The sequence below is a fragment of the Pseudopipra pipra genome, chromosome W (assembly GCF_036250125.1).
Source record: "Pseudopipra pipra isolate bDixPip1 chromosome W, bDixPip1.hap1, whole genome shotgun sequence".
Taxonomy (NCBI): Eukaryota; Metazoa; Chordata; class Aves; order Passeriformes; family Pipridae; genus Pseudopipra; species Pseudopipra pipra.
In genome coordinates, this window is record NC_087580.1 from 15058068 (window position 1) to 15080347 (window position 22280).

A 22280-nucleotide genomic window follows, 5' to 3' on the forward strand; every position below is an offset into this window, starting at 1 on the left:
ACACCATGAGCCTGAGAGGATCATGCAAACACTTCTTGAGCTCTGCCAGCCTTGGTGCTGTGCCCGCTGCCCTGGGGAGCCTGTTCAGTGCCCAACCACCCTCTGGGGGAAGAATCCTTTTCTAAGATCCAACCTAAACCTCCCCTGACACAACTCCAGGCCATTCCCTCAGACCTATCCCTGGTCCACACAGAGCAGAGCTCAGGGCCTGCCCCTCCTCTACCCCTGCCCAGGAAGTTGGACCTGCAGTGAGGTCTCCCCTCAGTCTCCTCTTCTCCAGCTGAACACACCAAGTGCCCTCAGTGTCCTCACACGCCTTCCCCCCAGGGCCCTTCCCCATCCTCGCTGCCCTCCTTTGGACACTCTCTAATGGCTCAATCTCTCCCTTCCATTGTGCCCCCCCAGACTGCCCCAGTGGTGCAGGTGAGGCCGCCCCAGGGCAGAGCAGAGCGGGACAGTCCCCTCCCTGACCCGGCCGGTCATGCTGGGCCTGATGGCCCCAGGACAGGCTTGGCCCTCCTGGCTGCCAGGGCACTGCTGACTCAGGGCCAACTGGCCACCCACCAGCACCCCCAGGGCCCTTTCCCAGCGCTGCTTTCCAGCCTCTCCTTCCCAGTCTGTCCGTCCGTGCGGGGTTGCCCCATCCCAGGGCAGAATCCGGCACTTGCCCCTGTTGTTGGGGACGGGGTGGGGGCACAGCGGGGCCGCACATGCAGGAGCGGGGAGAGAGGGAGATCTCCCGGGGCAGTTTGTGGCCGCAGGGAGAGCTGGGGGAGTCCTTTTGGGTTTGGTCCGGGACCTGGTTTTTGGCCACCTCTTTCCCTTTTCCTGAGGGGAAGTTTTTCTCCCCACGGGACACCTTGTGGAGAACGACTGAGAGAGAGAGACCGACCCATCTCAGAGCAAGGCATTCTGCTTTCAAGACTGCCTGTGGGGAAAAAGGGACTTCTTTGCTGGCTGTGAGCAGCTGTTGAACTGCCAGGACAGTCCTGCCTTCTCTCCCCCCTCCCTGGATTGCCACAGGTTTCTCCCAGCACACCTGGGGAATTGGGACTTTGTGTTTGTTCTGAAAGTTTTTGATTGCACCATTTGTTGTTTATTTAGATTTTGTTAATAAAAAGTTGTTTCTTTTCCTTTTCCACACTTCCACCTGAAGTTTCTTAATTTCTAAGTTGTAATCTTGTTAGATAGTAAGCAAATTATTCTTTATATTATTGTTCAAATAGAGTACCATTGGCCTCTCCAGTTGCGTGTTTGAAAATGGATTCTGTTTCCAGAAGTGCAAGAAGTTCTTAGGTCACCAGGGAGTTTGCTGTAACTGCCTGTCTGTGCTGCCATGGACCCCTGAGGGAGCAGGAAAGCAGCTGAGTGCACCAGTTCTGGAGCATGGGACCCAGGAGCAGGATCCAATGGTTGCCTTTGTGCAGCATGATTAGGTGCCTCTGCGCCCAACGCTTGAGCCTGCCCAGGACTCACTGGACGGCAGCAGAGCCTTGTGGTGCCTCAGCCACTCCTCCCAGTCCCATATCATCAGCAAACGTGCTGAGGGTGCTCTCCGTCCCTTCTGCCAGGTCACTGGGCAACCGGTCGAACGAGGCTGGCCCCAGCACTGAGTGCCACGCTCACAACCCTCTGAGCTCTGCCATTCAGCCAGGTCTCAACCCCCTCAGTGTCCACTCATCTAAGCCACACTTCCTGAGCTGCCTGTGAGGGTGTTCTGGGAGGCAGGGTCAAAAGCCTTGCTGAAGTCATGGCAGACAACAGACACTGCTCTCCTCTCACTTACCCAGCTAGTCACTCCAGCACAGAAGGCTAGGAGACTGTCAGGCATGATTTTCCCTTCCTTTTATTCCACCGGCTTAGAGATGACATGCAGCATGAGCTGTTCTGTCCCCTTTCTGGGGGTGGAGGTGACTGTATTTGACCTGTCATTTCCTGGGTCCATCTTGCTGCCCTTTTTGAAGACTGGAGTGATGTTGGCTTTCCTGCAGCCCTCAGGCACCTCTGCTGGGGAATCAGCATCCCTGATGTGCTGGCAGTGTTCCCTGTGCCAGGGGCAGGAGCAGAGATTTGCCTTGGCCAGGGCTGGAGCCCTGGAGTGGCACTGCCTGAACAGCACTTTTCATCCAACAGTCCTTGGTGGCTGCCCCAGGGCCTGGCATTTGACCCTGTGCTTGCTGCAGCAGCAGCCCCGGCTCTGTGGTTACTGAGGGCTCGGGACCCGCCTCGGAACCTCGGTTGCCAAGGGGCCGCCTTACACTGGGGGGGGGGGGCTGAGGCCATCCATGCCCGTATTTCAGGTGCAGGGTGCTGATGTCACAGTGGCCACTGTGACCCGTGGGGCCAAGGGCACAAAACCGGACTCTGGGCTCGGGCTCAGTGTCACTGTTTCCTACCTCGGAACCAGTGGAGGAGCACCTTGGAAGAGACCTTGGTGTTCCGAGGAAAGACGCCCTGCTATCACCATGGCAGACAGACACGAGCAAGCCCCCGAAGACAGGCAGGAAGCCCCCGAAGACAGGGAGCCAGGTGAGAGCAAAGTGCCCCTCCCGCAGCCTGGCAGAGGGGCTGTCAGGGTGGGCAGCACAGGTGCCATACCTGGGGCCATTGTCTCTCTCTCCTCCAGCATGCCTGCTGTGTCAGCAATCAGAGGCTGACCCGGACATCTGCGGAGAAAAAATTTTCCTATTTGGGCTCTGTGTCCACAAGCTCTGCCTGGTGAGTTGCACTGCGGGCTCCCTCCACTTTTTGACAGGCAGTCCCTGCCACTCTCTCCTCATCAGTGAGTGTCCTTTTCCTGCAGTTTTTTGTCAGCAACTCTCCTGACCGCCCCGTTCTGCGACTCGAAGACTGGGATATTGACGAAAGAGAGATCCCAGATATAGTCTCCCGGGCGGCTCAGCAGGTGAGAGCCTGACAAGAGCAGGGAGATTTGGGCCAGGCGAGGTTTGCTGGAGCTTAGCCCAGACCCCAAGCAAGAAAGCCCAGCCCTTCCAACCAGCTCTGGGACAAGGAGGAGGCCCTGAGGCTGCTGCTGATGGGGCTGCTCTGCTCTTTCCAGAGGTGCTTCATCTGTGGCCAGAGCGGGGCCACCATCCCCTGCTGGGAAAGACACTGTGACCTGAGATTCCACCTGCCCTGTGCCAAGCAGGGAGGCTGTGTCACCGAGTTCATGCCACCATACAGGTACCTCCTGTCCCCTCCTCCCCACCACCAGGGAAGGGCCCAGCACTTCTCACCTCACCCACTCCTTTTCCCCCCAGGGCCTTCTGCCCCGCACACAGACCAGATCAGTCAGTGTGGGTGACTCCGGAGCCGGGCACCGAATGCCTCATCTGCTTGGAGCCTGTGGAGAACAGACAGACCTTCAACACCCTGGTGTGCCCAGCCTGCAAAACCGCCTGGTTCCACAGGGACTGCGTCCAAGTAGGAGTGGTTCTGTCACCCCGGGGGGCACACAGGGGCTCAGCAGCACCAGGGCCTCACTCTGGCTGTTTGTGTTTCTCCTGCAGAGACTGGCTCTGCATGTTGGACTTTATTCCCTCCTGTGCCCCATCTGCAGAAGTCTTGATGGCACATTTCGCAGGGATATGGCCATCATGGGGATCCGAATCCCCTTCAGGTTGGTGTCCTTCTGCCTGGCTCACAACACAGGGGGTGCAAGTGCTGTGCTGTTCCAGGGCCTGCCCCAGCAGTCCTGGCCCTGCCCTGTTCCGTGAGTCCCGGGTTCAGCTTCCCGCAGGAGTTGGAAATGGCACAGGGGGAAGGCAGGGACACCCTGCAGCTGCGCGATGCCAGGGCAGAGGGAGGTCATCAGTTTTCCCTTTTCCCATCAGAGAGTCATCAGAGGAGGACATTAATGCTTTCGTCGAGTTCGGAGAGAGACACAGGCACTGTGATGCCAATGAGTGCCTTTTTCCAGGAGGCAGGCAGGAGGCACAAGAGGGGGGGTAAGTTGCCAAAGCTGCCTCCCGAGGCTCTGCAGGGCTAGAAGCAGAAGGACCCCGGAGAAGAGCTCAGCTTCAAAGCTCCCATGCTTTGGACACTTTGTCCTCACCTCCATGAACCTGTTTGCTTCCCCAGGCCCTGGGAACTGCTCCTGTGCTCCTCCTGTGCTGCCGAGGGCACCCACAGAGCCTGCTCTGGCCTGAGGGCCAGCATAACCAGCTGGGAATGTGATAGCTGTGCTGGTCTGGGCACAGGTAAGAGGCAAACAAACCTGGTGACCCTGGGCCTGGTGCCCCTGGGCCTGGCAGTGGGTGCCCAGGGTGGGTGTGGCAGAGCCGCACTGCTCTGGCCTATCTTGTCCCAGGTCTGGAACGATCTTGTCCCTCCTTCTTCCCCTCACAGCCTCTCGAGATGACTTGGGGCTTGCTGGTTTCAGCGTGGCCAGACAGTCAGGACTGGAGCCTTCTGACAGCTCCAGGGAACCTGAGACCATCAGCCCCAACACAGGCAGCCTGGCGCTACCAGGGCTGTCTCCCAGTTCTTCAGCACTGGAGACCGTCAGCCCCAGCACCAGCGCCCACTCCGAAAACAACTCCGGCCGGCAACATCGGGCCCAAAATCCACAGCTTCGGTCCAGAAGTCCCCTGGACAGGAGCCATGTGCCAGCACCAAGTCCTGGGAGGCGCAGGCCCACGCAGAGACAATCAGGGACATCCTGCAGGCGAAACCGCTCCCGCCTGCAACGTCAGACCCCAAATCCATCTGGCCGGTCCAGAAGTCCCCATGACAGGAGCCATGGGAGAGCACCGAGTGCTGGCAGGAGCAGCCACATCCAGGAAACATTGCGGACATCCTGCACACAAAATCGCTCCCGCCAACAGCATCAGACCCCAAATCCATCCGGCCGGTCCAGAAGTCCCCATGACAGAAACTGTGTGAGAGCACCAAGTGCTGGGAGCCGCACCCCCAGCCAGGAAGCATCAGGGACATCCCGCAGGCGAAACCGCTCCCGCCTGCAACGTCAGACCCCAAATCCATCCGGCCAGTCCGGAAGTCCCCATGACAGGAGCTGCATGCCAGCAGCGAGTGCTGGGAGGCGAAACCAAAGGGAAACAGCAGCCAGGACTTGCCAAAGACAACACCACTCCCGCCAGCAGCGTCGGACCCCCAATTCATCCAGCACATCCAGAAGTCGCCATTACAGAAACCGTGTTAGAGCACCCAGTGCTGGGAGCCCCACTCACCGCTCAGACGGTGAGACAGGGACCCACCACTGACATGTCCCATGCCAGACAGTGAGGAGGAGGCCCCCAAAGGGAGGGAGCCAGGTAAGAAGCAAAGCACCTGGTAACCCTGGGCCTGGTGCCCCTGGGCCTGGCAGTGGGTGCCCAGGGTGGGTTTGGCAGAGCCGCACTGCTCTGGCCTATCCTGGCTGGGCCTGGGGTGGCCTTGACATTCCTGCTTCCCCTCACAGCCTCCTGAGATGACTCAGAGCTTGCTGGCCCCAGCATGGCCTGACTGTCAGGACTGGAGCCTTCTGACAGCTCCAGGGAACGTGAGACCATCAGCCCCAACACAGGCAGCCTGGCGCTACCAGGGCTGTCTCCCAGTTCTCCAGCACTGGAGACCGTCAGCCCCAGCCCCAGCGCCCAGCTGCCATCTCCTGGATCTTCCGCACCAGAGACCAGCAACCTCCATAACACCCAACAGGCAACATCAGAGGAGACTCTGGAATCCCCCTCACAGGAGACGAGCAGCTCCAGCCCTGACAGTCAGGTAACATCGGGGTCATCCCAGAAAAGCTTCCCAGAAACTGAGGACAGCAGCTGCTCCAGCAGTCGGGGGCCTGACCGCCGGCAAAACCACTCCCGCCGGCAACGTCGGGCCCAAATTCCACACCTTTGGTCCAGAAGTCCCCAGGACAGGACCCATGTGCCAGCACCAAGTCCTGGGAGGCGCAGGCCCAGGCAGAGACACTCAGGGACATCCCGCAGGCGAAACCACTCCCGCCTGCAACGTCAGACCCCAAATCCATCCGGCCGGTCCAGAAGTCCCCATGACAGCAAGTGCACGCCAGCACCGAGTGCTGGGAGGCGAAATCCAAAGGAGACAGCGGCCAGGACTTCCCAAAGGCAACACCACTCCCGCCAGCAGCCTTGGACCCCCAGTTCATCCAGCACATCCAGAAGTCACCGTGACAAGAGCCGTGTTAGAGCACCCAGTGCTGGGAGCTCCACTCCCCGGTGGGACGGCGAGACAGGGACCCACCACTGACGTGTCCCGTGTCGGACAGAGAGGACGAGGCCCCCAGATGGATAGAGCCAGGTGAGGGCAAAGTGCCCCTCCCGCAGCCTGGCAGAGGGGCTGTCAGGGTGGGCAGCACAGGTGCCATGCCCAGGGCCATTGTCTCTCTCCCTCCAGCATGCCTGCTGTGTCAGCGATCAGAGGCTGACCTGGACATCTGCGGAGAAAACCTTCAGATAAATGGGCTCTGGGCCCACGAGTTCTGCCGGGTGAGTTACTCCATTTTTTGACAGGCAGTCCCTGCCACTCTCTCCTGATAAGTGTCATTTTTCTTGCAGATTTTTACCAGCCACCTTCATCACCACCCGGCTCACTGAGGAGGACTCAGGGCTTTTCTCCCAAGGGATATCCCAGATATAGTCTCCTGGGCGGCACAGCAGGTGAGAGCTTGACAAGAGCAGGGAGATTTGGGCCAGGCGAGGTTTGCTGGAGCTCAGCCCAGACCGCAAGCAGGAAAGCCCAGCCCTTCCAACCAGCTCTGGGACAAGGAGGAGGCCCTGAGGCTGCTGCTGATGGGGCTGCTCTGCTCTTTCCAGAGCTGCTGCATCTGTGGCCAGAGTGGGGCCACCATCGCCTGCTGTCAAACAGACTGTGACCTGAGCTTCCACCTGCCCTGTGTCACCCAGTTCATGCCACCGTACAGGTACCTCCTGTGCCCTCCTCCCCACCACCAGGGAAGGGCCCAGCACTTCTCACCTCACCCACCCCTTTTCCCCCCAGGGCCTTCTGCCCCGCACACAGCCCACAGCAGGCAGTGGAGGCGACTCCAGAGCCGGGCACCCAATGCCTCATCTGCTTGGAGCCTGTGGAGGACAGAAAGACCTTCAACACCCTGGTGTGCCCGGCCTGCATGACCGCCTGGTTCCACAGGGACTGCAGCCAAGTAGGAGTGGTTCTGTCGCCCCGGGGGGCACAGCAGGGGCTCAGCAGCACCAGGGGTTCACTCTGGCTGCTTGTGTTTCTCCTGCAGGGACAGGCTCTGCGCTCTGGATTTTTATCCCTCCAGTGCCCCATCTGCAGAAACAGGCACACTTTTCTCAGGGATATGGTCACCATGGGGATCCGAATCCCCTTCAGGTTGGTGTCCTTCTGCCTGGCTCACAACACAGGGGGTGCAAGCGCTGTGCTGTTCCAGGGCCTGCCCCAGCAGTCCTGGCCCTGCCCTTTTCCGTGAGTCCCGGGTTCAGCTTCCCGCAGGAGCTGGAAATGGCACAGGGGGAAGGCAGGGACACCCTGCAGCTGCGCGATGCCAGGGCAGAGAGAGCTCATCAGTTTTCCCTTTTCTCCTCAGGCCACCATCATGGGAGGGCATTAATGTATTCACTGAGCTAGGAGAGAGACACAGGCACTGTGATGCCCGTGAGTGCCTTTTTCCAGGAGGCAGGCAGGAGGCAGAGGAGGAGGGGTAAGTTGCCAAAGCTGCCCTCCAGGGCCCTGCAGGGCTTGAAGCAGAAGGACCCAGGAAAAGAGCTCAGCTTCAAAGCTCCCATGCTTTGGACACTTTGTCCTCACCTCCATGAACCCGTTTGCTTCCCTAGGCCCTGGGAATTGCTCTGGTGCTCCTCCTGTGCTGCTGAGGGCACCCACAGACCCTGCTCTGGCCTGAGGGCCAGCATAACCAGCTGGGAATGGGATGGCTGTGCTGGTCTGGGCACAGGTAAGAGGCAAACATCCCTGGTGATCCTGGACCTGGCAGCGGGTGCCCTGGGTGGGTTTGGCAGAGCCTGTCTGCTCCAGGAGGGCTGGGGGCACTGCTCTGGCCTATCTTACTCTGGGTGGCCTTGACCCTCCTGCTTCCCCTTACAGCCCCCATGGAAGAGCCTGAGCTTGACAGCCCCAGCCTGTCCACACAGTCAGGCTTGGAGCCTTCCCATGAACCCAAGACCATCAGCCCCAGCACTGGTAACCAGGTGCCATCAGGGATGTCTCCGAGTTCTCCAGCACCAGAGACCAGCAACCCCAGCACCACCCAACAGGCAACATCGGAGCAGTCTCTGCAATCTCCCTCACAGGAGATGAGCAGCCCCAGCACTGAGAACCAGGTGACATCAGACTCATCCCACAGCAGCTCCTCAGAACCTGAGGACAGCACCTGCTCCAGCAGTCCTGGGCCTGACCTGACACAAAACTGCTCGTGCCAGCAACGTCGGACCCCATTCCATATGGCCGGTCCTGGACTCCCCATGACAGTAACTGCGAGTCACATCGAGTTCTGAGAGGCAAAACCCAAGGGAGACACAGCAGCGAGGACATCCCGAAGGCAAAACCACGCCCACCAGGAGTGTCAGACCCCAAATCCACAGAGCTGGTCCCAAAGTCCCCATGACAGGAGCCATGAGCCAGCACCAAGTCCTGGGAGACGCAGGCCCAGGCAGACACAAACAGGGACATCCTGCAAGCAAAAGCACTTCTGGCAGCAATATCAGACCCCCAATACACAGAGCCAGTCCAGAAGTCATCGTGACAGGAGCCGCGTGAGATCACCAAGGGCTGGGAGGTGCAACAGCGGCCAGAAGCATCGAGGACACCCCAAAGGCGAAACCAGTCCCGCCAGCAACGTCGGACCCCAGATGAATGCAGCCAATCTAGAAGTTGCCGTGACAGGAGCCGTGTGGCAGCCCCAAGTGCTGGGAGATGCACCCCCAGCCAGGAAGCACGAAGGACATCCCACACGTGAAACTGGTTCTGTCAGCAACGTATCAAATCCCTTTATCAAATCCCTTCAATAAATGTATAGGACTGCTTTTTAAAATATTTTTATGTATTTGCAAAATTATGCAAGTGGCACTTTTGATGTTGTAGCGTTTAGTATTTTCATTGTAAAGTTTCACCTGACACATTGGAGGCTATTGCAAAGACCAAGGCTTAGTAGTATCTTGTTCAGGTTTCCCTTTCATCCCCCTTGGCTTTTGGCACAGCTTTCCTTTCCTTCCTATTCTATGGTTTCCCCTTGGTGTTGCAAGGGAGATGTTTGGAATGTTTTGCAATCCAGCGGTGCCACCGCCTTGATGCACTGAAGGCAGGGAAGCACTGCCGGGGTGTTGGCAGCCCCGTCCTGTCCCTGCTGCCGGCGGCCCGGGGGCAGGAGCGCCCCGGCAGTGCCATGGCGGGGTTCTCCTCAGGTGTGGGCAGCCGCAGCCCAGCTCTGCGGGGCGGCCCCGGCGGTGCCATGGTGGGGTTCCCCTCAGGGCGGCCCCCACTGCCCGTGCACGGTGGTGTTACCGGGGCAGCCTCTTCCCCAGGCACATCTGTGGGCTGTGACCCAGCAGCGATCGCTTCCTGCTCTAAGAGCCTGCAGGAATGGCTGCCTGGCTCCAAACTGCCCGCCGGGAGCATGCTGGGATCGCAGGGGGAGCTCTGCCCAGGGCAGCCCCCACACTCAGTCGCCCCGAGCCTTCCCGCTCTCCCCGCACATGGCCGGCGCTTTGGGAACGGCCGCGGTCGGCGCTGGAGTGGCGGCGCTTGGGCACGAGGGAGCGCCGCGAGCCCGGGAAAAGAGTCAGGAACATTCTGGCACTGAGGGGAGTGCGGGCGCGGAACTTGGGCACAGAAATGATCGTGGGCCCGAGCGGGGGAGGGTCCTGGGCAATGGAGCGCAGGAGAGGAGGACGGCGAGCGATGAGTGCTGCAGGTTGGGCTTCGCTGCCCTGGAGGCAAAAACTGCACCGTGCACCATCCAGAGATTTCCCATCGACCTTTCCCAAAACCTGCCAAGTGGGACAGGACATCAGACCTGCGCCCTGCCCAGACCCCAGGAAACCCCCCCACGGCAGCCACCCCAGGCCCCACCATGGCAGGGAGGGCGTTTGGAGCAGTCACCCCACATTGTGAGTTCCAGGCCAGGCCAGGCCACTGCTTTCCACACAGCCCCAGCCCCCATTTGCCGACAGGGCTGCCCCTCACACCGCCCTGCTCACCATCTCAGCTCTCTGCGACAGCCCGGCGAGCCCTTCCAGCAGTAGCCTGGACATCCCCACATTTGGACAGCCCTGATGGCTCTCGATGTCAGGCTCGTCAGCCAACTCCTCTGACTCAGCCTTCCTGGAGGACGACTGCAGGAGCAAACAGAGCCGTGAGGGGCCGGTAGAGCCTGCAGGGCTGGCGGGAGGGGACCAGGGCCTTTAGTGGTCACTCACAGCCATGGGTTGGGGTGTGGGGGCCTTCTGCAGAGCAGCGGAAGCACTGTCTACTGCAGCAGGTTGGTAAAGTCCTCCAAGATCTTGGCCAGAGTGGCCCACGGTGGGCCAGTGTCCGTCAGGACGGCGACCGGACAGGACAGGAGTGCACCTACCCCCAGCAACGGGTCCCAGGGAGCCACCACGCAGGCAGGAACAGGCAGGGTGTCCCTGGGGACACAGGCCTGCCTCAGCCCTGGGCGCCCAGCTGCCCTCAGGGTGTCTCCAGGCCCCACTTTGCTCTCGTGTCTCCTCGGGACATCCCGAGAAACCCCATGTTCAGACAGCCCTGCGTGCCCCCAGGACACCCCTTTTCTGTCCCCACACCGCAGAGCCTGACCTGTGAGCCCTTCAGTCACATTAAATGCATAACATTTGCTCAAGCTTAAGAGAAACCATGGCTTTTGTTGCCTCTTCTCTTTCTCCCACTGACCAGCAAGAGCTTTTCCCCACTCAACAGCTCTTCCAGCACCTTCTCCCAAGGCCTTTGCCGCGCCCCAGGCCCCTGTGCGGCACCCCGAGCTGCCCCAGGGGTGGCTGAGTGGCCCTGCCAGGCTGGCGGAGTCTTGAGGGGGGCTTAGGGCTGAAGGGGGGAGGATGGCACCCAGGGGGATTCCTTGGATTCACCAAGGAAGGCCTAGACTAAACTACCCCAGGGATCCAGCTGGAAGGGCCAGGCTCCTCAGCATGCTGGGAGCTTTCATCTGCTGGCACAGCCCAGCTGAGCGGCCGCATTGGTCCATCTGAGGGGCCAGGAGCTGTAGTCCTACTGCTCTTGCCTCAGTTCTGTGTCTCTTCTACAGAATCCGAGCAAAGAAGCCCCCAGAAGCCCAAAGGGCCCTGGAACAGCCCCTCTCTGACAGCCCCAGAGGTGCCCTGGAGCCACTGCCCAGTGTGACCCCACTCAGGCACCTTCATGTAGAGGATTGGTTAGAAATGCGAGGACATATGAACATGGCTAAGGCTATGGATAAGCTGCTAAAGTATAAGATGCAGTCTGACTAGGCCCATGAGAAAGTGTGAGATAGCAGGGCCGTGAGAAAGCAGCAGCGTCCTTGGGTATTCTAAATTGGGCTGAAAAACAGGAGCTGGGCATTACCAAAACAGAGACACTTAACGAGCCACCTGTGTAAACAATGAAAGACAGTTAAGATGATATCACCACCTAACTGAGCACCAATAATGAGCCTAATTTCTGTAATATTCATGAACCTATTATAGAGTGTATATTAAGCTGTTGTCAATCTACAATAAACGAAGTTCCTGGATTCTCACATTGAGGTGTCTAGAGCTTTCCGTCGCGACACCTTCAGAGCCCTGCTCTGCCCTGGGGGGCTGGTGTGGGCGTCCGCGCTGCCTGGGGACAGCCAATGGGGACAACTGGCAGTCCAGGAAAGACGTGGGGAAGGCTATCTTGGCAAAGAGCCCCCCCACTTTGAATTTCCATCCCATCCCCTCAGGACTTGTTCATTTTCCCTTCCGGGCCCTCCAGGCCTAGAGCCCTCCTCATACCACAAGTCCTCTCTGAACCCTCTCTTGTGCTGGGGCTGCCTCAGCCTGGGCCATTTGCCCTCTCAGCACCCTAAGGCACCTTTGGATGTGCTCCAGAGGCCACAGTTTGTCCCCTGGTCCCCACAGTACCCCTCCATCCCCCTCCTCGCACCCTTCCTTGGAGCCTCACGAGCCCTCCCTTGGCCCTCGAGGGACACAAAAGCCCACAGTTTGCTCTTCTGCAGCCAGGAGAGGCCTCTTGGCCACAGACCCACCACAGGACTCCTCCACCTACCCTGCAGCTGTCTTCAGGCCAGATCATACAATCACAGAACCATTGAGGTTGGCAAAGATCTGCAAAATCATCGAGTCCAAACTTGCGCCCATCCCCACCTTGTCAACTGGAGCAGAGCACTGAGGGAGTGCCATGTCCAGTCTTGTCTTGGATACCTCCAGGGATGGGGATTCCACCACCTCTCCGGGCAGCCCCTTCCAATGCCTGACAACCATTTCCATCAAGAAAAGCTTCCTCATGATCACACACAAAACCTCCTGAGGCCCTCAAGTGCACCCCAGGCCCCGCAGCAGAAACCACCCAGTCATCATGGCCAGGACCCCCGGGGCCCCCATGGGTCAGGAAAAATACACAGCTCGGGGGGGCAACCCCTACAATAAATAACTCGAGTAGCCGTTGTTTTTCTACTTTGCTCGATCCCAGAAGTCGCCCCTGCAGCGGGCCCACGTCTAAAGCTGCTCTTTCCAAGCCTCCTAGTCCTGGGGTTCGCCTACAGAAAATTGTTGAATTTAAAAAAAAAGAAAAGGTGTGGCAGTGCTGTTCATGAAGCCTTCAGCAGTTACCAAGAGTTCTGTTCTGCAGAGATTTCAACTCTCTCCTAAATTCCACACTCGTGGCTTCAGGCCATGACTTGCCAGAGCAGTCCCAGAGCTGGCCACTGCCCAGAGATGCCCTGGGGCAGCTCAAGGGCCCAAGTGGGACAAGTGCCCCAGGGTGTGTGGGAGCCCTTTGGAGCAGGAGCTGGTGGGCAGGAAGGGCCCAGCTGGGGAGGGGCAGGGAATCCCCCCCCTCCAGCCCTGCTGCCCAGGCTGAGGAGGGTCCTCTCCAGCACAGCAGCACATCGTGTGCCCTTAGGGGCTGCACTGCCAGGGCTGTTCCCAGGAACTGACTGGCCAAGGTGAGGAGTGTCAGAGACTGAAATGGTTCATGACTGTCCTGGGTTAAAAAGGGCTTTCCCCTGAAGTTGGAAAGTGGTTAACCCCAGGAGGTGGTGTTCTTGGTGTTGACCCAATCAGCACCCCTGCAAAATTAAACATATCACAACAGGCTGGAAAAGAAGAGATTACGTAGCCGAGAGAAGAGCGGCAGCCACGGGCTGAGACCACGAGGAGAGAGGGGGCCAGGGAGCCCCACTGGGGGCCAAGACCCCCCAGGCCCCCGGCTGGGGCTGTAGAAACTCGGAACAGTGTTAAACTGGGCCCAGTACTGCGGCCAAGAGCCGAGGGAGTTTTTCTCCACTGTGAGTGGGCAGCAGGAGCGGCGGCAGAGACAGCACCGAACAGAGAGCTGTGGCTGAGAGCCAAGAAGACAGTCAGCAGGAGCGAGGTGGCACAGAGCCAAGCTGAGAGACACAGATGCCCGACAGAGAGACAGAGCACCAGGCTCAGCAGAGACTGTTTGGGGTGAGCCTGGCTTTATTTCTCCAAACCCTTTAAGACCCCTTTTGGAAGGAGGGGGTGGGCTTCCACTTGAAGGGAGTCCTGAAATGCAGCAGCAACTAGAGAGAGAGAGAGAGAGAGAGAAAGAAGCTGAGAAGCTCAGAGATGTCCTGGAGCTGGACCAGGACAGCCAGGAGGAATGTGGAGGGGGGAAGGGGCCTTCCTGCCCCCCTTCGCCATGCTGACAGTTTGAGACGGAGCAAAGGAGCTCTGCTAGAACGCTGGGGGCCAAAACTGAACTGAAAGCCCTAAATGTTCTGACTCAGGAGGAACTTGAATCCCCTGAGGAAGGGACTGTCAGGGGTGCCCAGTACCCCGTGATATGACTGTGGAGAGGCGAGTCTTGTCCCTGCTTTCGCAGTCCACGGGAGAGAGACCTTGGGCTGGAGACGAAGGGCCGAGGGGTGAGAGAAGACCCCTGTGTTGTAATGGAGAGAGAAAGAGATTTTCCAGCTCTGACAAATCCAGCTACGACTGCTGCCTTGAAGAGGAGAGACACTGCTGCCCTGAAAGTGGAAAGGATCTTTTCTTCTTCCCTTCTGAACTTTTATTGGAGGGAAAGGAGGGATTTGATCTAATGTAAATATATTGCTCTATCATAGGAGAGATAGTTAGAATTGTGTATAGAATGTATTATAGTATTTATTTGTGTAAGTAATAAACTGTAATAGAATTCCCTTCCCCCCATACCGAGCTGTGTTTTGTCTGAAAACCCTCTCACACTGAAACAAACGGGGGGGGGGGGGGGCTTGGACTTGGAAATTGGATTTGTGAGGGTCGCAAACTGCCACAATGATTTATGCATTCTGGGATTGCCAGGGCACTTCTGCAGGCTGGGAAGAGGCAGCTGGACCCATCCCCCCTGCCAGTGCTGCTGAAGGTGTCAAGCCCTGAAAAGGCGAGAAGAGCCGTGTTTCCCAGGCCCCTCACGGGAACTCTGTGCAGGCCCAGCAGACCTTGGAGGCTCGAGGCACGGCCCAGAACACTGTCCATGGATATAATAACTCATAACTTCTTGGAGTGTGGGGGCTTCCCTCCCCCACCCCAAACGGGTCAAGGCCACCACTTCAACTGACAGACATTGGAGCTGCAACTGCCAAGTTCCATCTCTGGACCCCGTGGGCAGTGACTATAGACAGCTTTCCACTCTCAGCTTTGCTTTCCCTTACTCTCCCTTACCCTTATCCTGCCTTTCCCTTATGCATTTTCCCTAAAGGTTCTCTCTATGCCATGTTGCTGTAGATGAGAGATAGAGATGATAACACCCAAAATGGCAACATACCTGTTTACCTTTGAAACAACACTGTTCTAAAATAAACCCTACATATATATGTTTTCAAACACCGATTATTCAGTGTCGTTTCACTCTAATCCACCCCAAGGGATTTATTAATAAGAACCTGGGTTACCCCCCCCCGTCTGGGACGGGTGGTAACAGACCCCTTGTAGCAGGATGTTCTACCTGGAAAAGAATCCCGTCAGAGAATGCAAGCACTGCCAGCTCTCTGTGGGGAGTTACTGCTGGTGCCAAGGGGTTGGTTTAGTGTTGAATTGGCCCAAACCCAGCCTGGTTCCCCAACCTTCCAACACACATCCTGCTTTTGGAAGCAGAGTTTGACAGATCAGCTGCTCACTGGCCTGGGAATATGTGACTGCTGATCCATCACTGGAGAAGCATAAAAGCCCAGGGCCAACTTTGACAGAGCAGATTCTTCCACAGACTTTGTTGAAGTGTGTGCAGCTTCTGCCGTGAAGCAGGGACAGCTCTTGATGGTCACTGCCCAGGGGGGAAAAGAAAGAGAGAGCTCTGCCTTGATTTATTTCTATCAGACCCCGCCGGGCCCTCCCCGCTTCCTGCCGGGATCGGACACCGCCGGCGGCCCCGGCCCTGCCGGGCTCCATCAGCCTGAGGAATTGCTGCGAAGGAGGGGCCGGGGCTTCCTCTTGGGCTTCGTCTCCCTGGCGCTGGGAGCTCGGCTTCTACCTGTGCCAGAAGGTGAGGGGGGTCCCAGGGGGTCGTGTGTCCCCCCAGAGCGTCTGTGCCCCCCCGGGGACCCCCCACCCCGGTGTCACCCCCTTTTCTCTCCCCACAGAGCTCCTGAGCCGGCGGCGGCCGCAGCCCCTCCCCAGGGCCTCAGGCTTAGCCTGGACCCCTCCCCGTCCCCGTGAGGTTTTTGGGGGGGTCGTGTGTCCCCCCTGTCCCTGCTGTCACTCTGCCTCCACCTGGTTGCTCCCAGTGATCCCAGGAAAGCTTCCCAGTTTTCTCCAGTGACAGATCTGGGAGACAGTGGGGGAGGGGTTTGAAGGAATCCCAAGGATTGGAGCTGAGTTTGGGGGGAGCAGAACCGGCCCCGGGATGGATCGGGAATGGGGACCCCTCTGTGTTCCCCCAATGTCAACTCGCTCTGGGGGGGCTTTGGGAGGGCACCTGCCCCTCAATAAAGCACCCAGCTCACCCCAAAACGTGCTGGGAACCCCCCTACACTTTCCCAAAGCCCTTCAAGGACCCCCAAACACACTCAAAGCCCACCCAGGACCCCCCCAACCCCTTTTCTGGGGGACTTCTCTGGGCACTGGTGGTGCTGGGAGCCCCCCCGGCTGCGGGCGAGGAGCTCTCGGGTGAGTGGGGGGTGGGAGGGGGGTGGTTGGTGGGATAAGGGGGGTCAGAGGGGATAAAGGGGTGGTGGGACCCCAAACTGAGTGGGAGGGGAGTGGGACCCCCCAAAAGTGGAGTGGGAGGGGCACTGAAGTTTGGGGGGTGATGGGGAATGGGTGGGAGAGGTCAGAAGAGTGGGGAAAAGGGGAGGGTGGGACCCCCAAACTGAGCATGAGGGGGCTGGGGAGTGGGGGGATGATGTGGAAGGGGTGGGAAGGAGGGCAAAAAGTGGGGGTTGGGACCCCAAAAGTGATCCTGGTTGGGCTGGGGATTGAGGGGACCACGGAAAAGCAGGAGGAACAGGGAGAAGGGTGGAAAAGGAGGGGTGGTCTGGTGGGTCCGGCAGTCCCATGGGGGTCTTTGGAAACCAGGTTTTGGGAAAGGGAGTGGTTCCCCTGAGGTCCCAACTTCCTGTGGGGTGCTGGAGGCTGCTGGATCCAATCTCAGCCTTGAATCTTGTCAACATTTTATATTTAGAGGAATTACAGAGGTGTGACTGAACCACTTTTGTCCCCCAGGTTTTAATGATGGCAAATCAGATCTATTGATAGAAATGAAATTATTTAGGGTTATGATGCCATGGAATGTTGATGCTAAAAAATAACTCCAGGGACACCTCCAGGGACAGGGACTCCACTCCCTCCCTGCCCAGCCCATTCCAAGGCCTGATTACTCTCTTGGGAAAAAATTCCTTCCCAATATCCAACCTAAACCTCCCCTGGCACAGCTCCAGACCCAGCCCTCTTGTCCTACTGCTGCTTCCTGGCAGAACAGCCCCAACCCCACCTGGCTACACCCTCCTGGCAGGGACTTGCAGAGAGTCAGGAGGTCTCCCCTGAGCCTCCTCTTCTCCAGCCTCAACACCCCCAGCTCCCTTAGCCTCTCCTCACACCACTTGTGCTCCACTCCCTTCCCCAGCCTCGCTGCTCTTCTCTGCACCTGCTCCAGCCCCTCCAGGGCCTTCCTCAACTCAGGGGCCCAGAGCTGGACACAGCACTCCAGGGGTGGCCTCACCAGCCCTCACTCCAGCCCAACAATCTCTTCCCTGCTCCTGCTGCCACACTCTTCCTCAGCCAGGCCACCATCCATTGGCCCTCTTGGCCACCTGGCCACACTCTGCCTCCTCTTCAGCTTCCTGTCCATCCCCACTCCCAGCTCCCTTTCTGCCTGCCTGCTCTCCAGCCACTCTGGCCCCAGCCCGGGGGGCTGACGGGGCTTCTTGTGGCCAAAGGGCAGGACCCGGCCCTTGGCCTGCTTGACCCTCATCCCCTTGCAATCAGCCCATGGATCCAGCTTGGCCAGGTCCCTCTGCAGAGCCCTCCTGCCTTCCAGCACATCAACACACCCCCAGCTTGGTGTCAGCTGCACATTTGCTGATGAAATGCCTGGTTCTGCAGCAGCTGCAGATGCTCAAGGGGCAGCAGGACCAAGTTGGGCCTGGGGGGGCCTGGAGGCTTTGGGGTGCGGGAGGGTCCTGGGGGAGCTGGGGAGGGGCTTTGGGGATTGGGGGTACAAACCTGGACAGACCAGTACAGACCAGGACAGACCAGTAGCTCCTCACTGCTCCCCAGATCTCTCCTGGAGCTGGGCCATGTTGTCATGGGACACCTGAGCCCCCCTCAGTGCCCTCCCAGTACAGCCCAGTGCCCCCAGTACAGCCCACTGTGTTCCTGTCCCAGGGTGCCGGGCGATCCCTCTTGGAGGGGTTGGAAGGGATTTGAGGGGGGGGCTGCGGGAGATTTGGGGGGATCTGCAGGGGTGGGATGGGGATTTAAGGGGGGCTAGGGGGGCTTTGATTGCATTTAGGGAAGTTAAAAGAGGTCTTGGGGGCTCTGGGGGGTCAAAGGGATATGTGTGGGGAGGGGATTAAAGGGAAAATGGGGGTTAGGGGACATTTGGGGGGGGTTAAAGGGGCCTGGGGGGGAGAGGAGGGGCTGCACCACGAGCAGGTGAATCCTGAAACCCCCCTGGTGTCCCCAAGACCCTCTTGGTGTCCCTAATTCCCCTCTTGACACTCCAAGACAACCCTGGTGTCTCCAGTGTCCCCAGGGCCTCCCCATTGCCATTATTCCCCCCTTGACACCTCCAATTCCACTGGCCCCAAGCTCCATCCCTGATGTCCCCAACCCTCCATCTCATCCCAGGAGCCCCCCCAGAGCCTCTGACCCCAGAAACTTCCCCCCCACATGCTCACAGAAAGGCCAAGGGCATCTGGGGACACCTTGGGGATAGTTGGGGGGCTTTGCAGGGCACTGGGGGATTACTGGGGGATACTGGGACACACTGGGGGGAACCAGGGTGTGGGAGGCATGTCCAGGGCACAGGGTACGTGCCGGGGCAGAGAAGCCCAAGGGAGCATGCGCCGACACAGGTAACCTCATTGGTTAAAGGAGTCACAGGGTGTTAAAGGATAAAACCGCGCCGAATTTGAAATAAACTCTCTTTGTTCACCATCACACGAGGAGGTGTTTTTCCTTATTATATAAGGACATTTGTGTCTCCTACACACGGCGCACCCGAACTTGGGACTCTTTTAACTTATATTAAGTCAGTTTAGATTATCCTGAACCAGGAAACTCGTGGTAGATTCCGGTTATCGAGTCTATTATTTTGACTCGGGAATCTTTCACCACAAAAAACCAAGATGTCTATAACCCGTTGTCTCAGTGACGTCTGAGAAACGGAAAGTTAGTTTAGGAGCTCCCAAATATTAGGAAAAGTGCACAGGAACGAGAGGAAGAAAGAAGAAAGAAAAAGCCGACAGATCGAAGCGGCCGGAGAGGACGGCCCTGATTCCGACCCCGAACCTCGCAGACACGCCAGAAGAAAAAAAAGCCGGCAGGCGAACAGCCAAGTCGGAACTGAAAGTGCTACACAAAGGAACTCCCAGCCATGTGCTCCGGCACCTGCCTGGAGCTAAGGGAACATAAGATGCTTCGTTTCCATAGCAACCTCACAGAGACATTGAAACATTAACTTTACTGCTAAAATCTTACCATATTCTGAACCAAGACACACACACAAGCAATTACCAAACTTGCAACGCAGGAACAGAAACTCAGGGGACATAGAGGGGGGAGGGAGAGGAGCCGTTCGTGATTTAAGTACTGGGTCAGGAACCGGGAGCCCAAGGGATGCAGGTCAGCGGGAAGGGACGGGGCTTGTGACGCGAGATCCCAGCCCATGGCACCACCGCGGGGGGCCCCGTAATGGTGATGGGGGGGTTAACCCAGTTTATTTGCCACCCCATAGCGCGAATGGTCGCCGACCACGCGCCCAGGCATGGGTGCCACCATCTTCCCCACCACACGGACCAGACACCGATCCTTCTCTCTGGCCCCGGCGCAGCCCCGCCCCACCCACAGACACCAAGGGGAAAGCAACCCCACCCCCTGCCCACCGCCCACCACCACCCCCCCAGGGAACCGGGTTCACTGGAGCCACAGAGGGGGAGGAGTGGGGGGATGGGGAGAAGGAACCAGGGATGGTTCCACCGGGAGGGAACGTGGAGGCGAATGGGGGGAAGTCAGTTAACACCTGGGAACAATGTCTGGGCAAGGCACTTCAAGTGGGAAGCTTGAATAATATTCAGCCGTGCCCAAACGAATTCAGCCAAAGCCAGTCCCCTCAGCGTCAACCCCTGTATGGGGCTACAGAGAAACTGAGGCCTTCGGTAAGAGAATCTGGTATGTCCTTAACCAATACTCTCAAGTATTTGGAGGCATTGAGTTCCATCTATTTTTTCACCACATATGACTGGAAAGAACTAATGAAAATAGTTCTTAGTGACACCCAATATACAGTCTGGTTAGCTGACTTTCAGAAAAATTGCTCTGCTTATATTAAATACCCACAGGCAGGCGTCACAGCACACCAGTTAAGTGGGGATGCAAATTATAATTCATTAGATACACAATCTAAATACCATAGAGAAATATGCGACGTAGTAGCCAGGCAAGCCCTAAAAGCTATGAAAAACACTCTCACTACAAACCAAGATAATTACCTGTTTCCCATTAAAGTGTTACAAGGTTGTACTGAGCCAAATTTGAGATGTTTAGACCAGCTGCAGTCTGCTTTAAACAAGCAAGTTGAATACAATGAAGCCAGAGAGATGCTGTATAAGCAGTTGGCTCTTGAAGAGGGGAATACAAGCTGTGAAAGAGCCTTGCAGACCCCTCCTGCAGGGGAAAATTGCAACATTCCTGAACTGGTTCAACCCTACCAAAGAGTTAGCTCTGAGAAGCACCAACCTGCCTTTTTAGCTGCAGCCTTAGATGCCCAGCTAAGAGTACAAAAAGAAGTCAGACACACAGGTAGTTGTGTTAGATGTGGAGACACTGATCACTCTCAGAAAGATTGCCCCTGGAGACCTCTAATAGCAACATTTCATAAGCACCCTAACAGCAGGGAATGGACTGAGTTGTACCAAGGGTGCCATAAGCAAGGCAAGAGATAGGTCGCAAGCATTGCACTGCTTGTGGGGGTACTGCTTGCTGTACTCCTTTGTAGCACCACTTTTCATGTGGAAGAGAGGAAACAACTTAAGGCAAGCCACAATATGCCAATAACCAGCCCCCAAAATACCCATGTACTCTGCACCCCCAAGAAAGGGGACAGGTGGAAAACACTGCAAATGTTAAGAGCAGAACACGCAGTCAAAAAACATGCAGAAGCCTTGCAGCTTGGACTGCCCCTACCTATAAAGCTTCCAGGAAATTGGCCACTAGTGGTAACTGGTTCAAAGAACTATTCCTTTACCACCCTTATACACCATGGGGATGCCCAGAGACTTTTCTCTCTCGTCATGGCCACGAACAATGCACAGCCTATGCAAAATCACTGCTGGGCTGTCCCTCCTCAGGAGATGCAAAGTAACCTGACAAGGTATCAAACAGCCATAATACATCATTATGCAGAGGACACATTGATAACCACGGCCACAAGAAATGAACTGCCATTCATTGTTACTGCTCTAACCAAAATTGTTCAAGATGCAGATCTTCAGATTGTTTCAGGAAGGATCCAGCAACCACAACTCTGGGCTTGCCCTGGACAGGAATCCACGCAGCAAAAAAGTTCTCCACAGCTGCTACAGCTCAAGGTAAAAAACACTTTATATTTACACGAGTTGCAGAAGCCTCAGGGAGCTGTCAATTGCTTAAAACCTGTTTTAACCATAACCACAAGGGGCCTACACCCTCTCTTTGTATTGCTAAAGGGGAACTCCAACCTAAAGTCTGACAAATCTCTAGCTGCAGAGGCAAACCAAGTGTTAGAAAATTGTACCAAGGTGATACAAGCAGACAAAACAGGAGAAATCCTGAAAGGCAAATCTACCTAGTCCTAATTCCCAGCAGGTACCGACTTTGCAGTATTGTTCAGTGGGATCAAACTGAGAGAAGCCCACTGTTAGTTCTAGAATGGCTCTTCCTGCCACACACACACCACCTAAAAAATGTGTAAACTGTTAATGAGATGTTTGCAAAGCTTGTCATTAAAGGCAGAGCACGACTGCGGGAATTGGACAGAAGAGATCCTGCCTTTTGTCAACAGTCCAGCTTCAAAGGACAATTTGGATAGGATGACAGCTGAGGACGCAGGATCCCAAACTGCCTTGGTAAATTTGGGTGGTAATATTTCAATCCATCTCCTTAAGCACAGATTGTGGGCAGAAAATGTGGCTTTTACCTTTAAAAGCCACACCAGATGCAAACCTGAAACAGTAAAAGGTCTCAGAGCCTTCACAGATGCATCTGGGAAAAACACAAAATGCTGCAATGTCTTGAGTAAATCCTGCCACAGAACAGTGGGAACGAGAACTACAGACCGTGAACCAAGGCTCTGTGCAGGTTCTGGAACTGGCTGCCGTTCATATTGCCTTGGAAAGTTTTCTGAACAACCCTTAATGTTGTATCTATGTCTGTTATACTATAAGGTTCATACCGTGTCTTGAAAGTTAATTTCCTTGA

General features: G+C 56.9%; 1 protein-coding gene and 1 long non-coding RNA gene across 2 annotated transcripts; both read left to right on the forward strand.

Moving 5' to 3' along the window:
* Positions 1-6711: 6711 nt before the first annotated feature.
* Positions 6712-7959, forward strand: LOC135406320 (PHD finger protein 7-like; the record flags this gene model as incomplete). The annotated part of the gene is made up of 4 exons (XM_064640732.1): positions 6712-6895; positions 6973-7329; positions 7544-7657; positions 7791-7959. Coding segments are annotated over exons 1-4 (771 nt in total), but the record flags the coding sequence as incomplete, so codon positions are not given.
* Positions 7960-8032: 73 nt separating this feature from the next.
* On the forward strand, positions 8033-9046 carry LOC135406215 (uncharacterized). Its single transcript, XR_010426232.1, has 2 exons — positions 8033-8154; positions 8265-9046. It is a non-coding gene; the product is annotated as an uncharacterized LOC135406215 (long non-coding RNA).
* The last annotated feature ends 13234 nt before the right edge of the window (positions 9047-22280 follow it).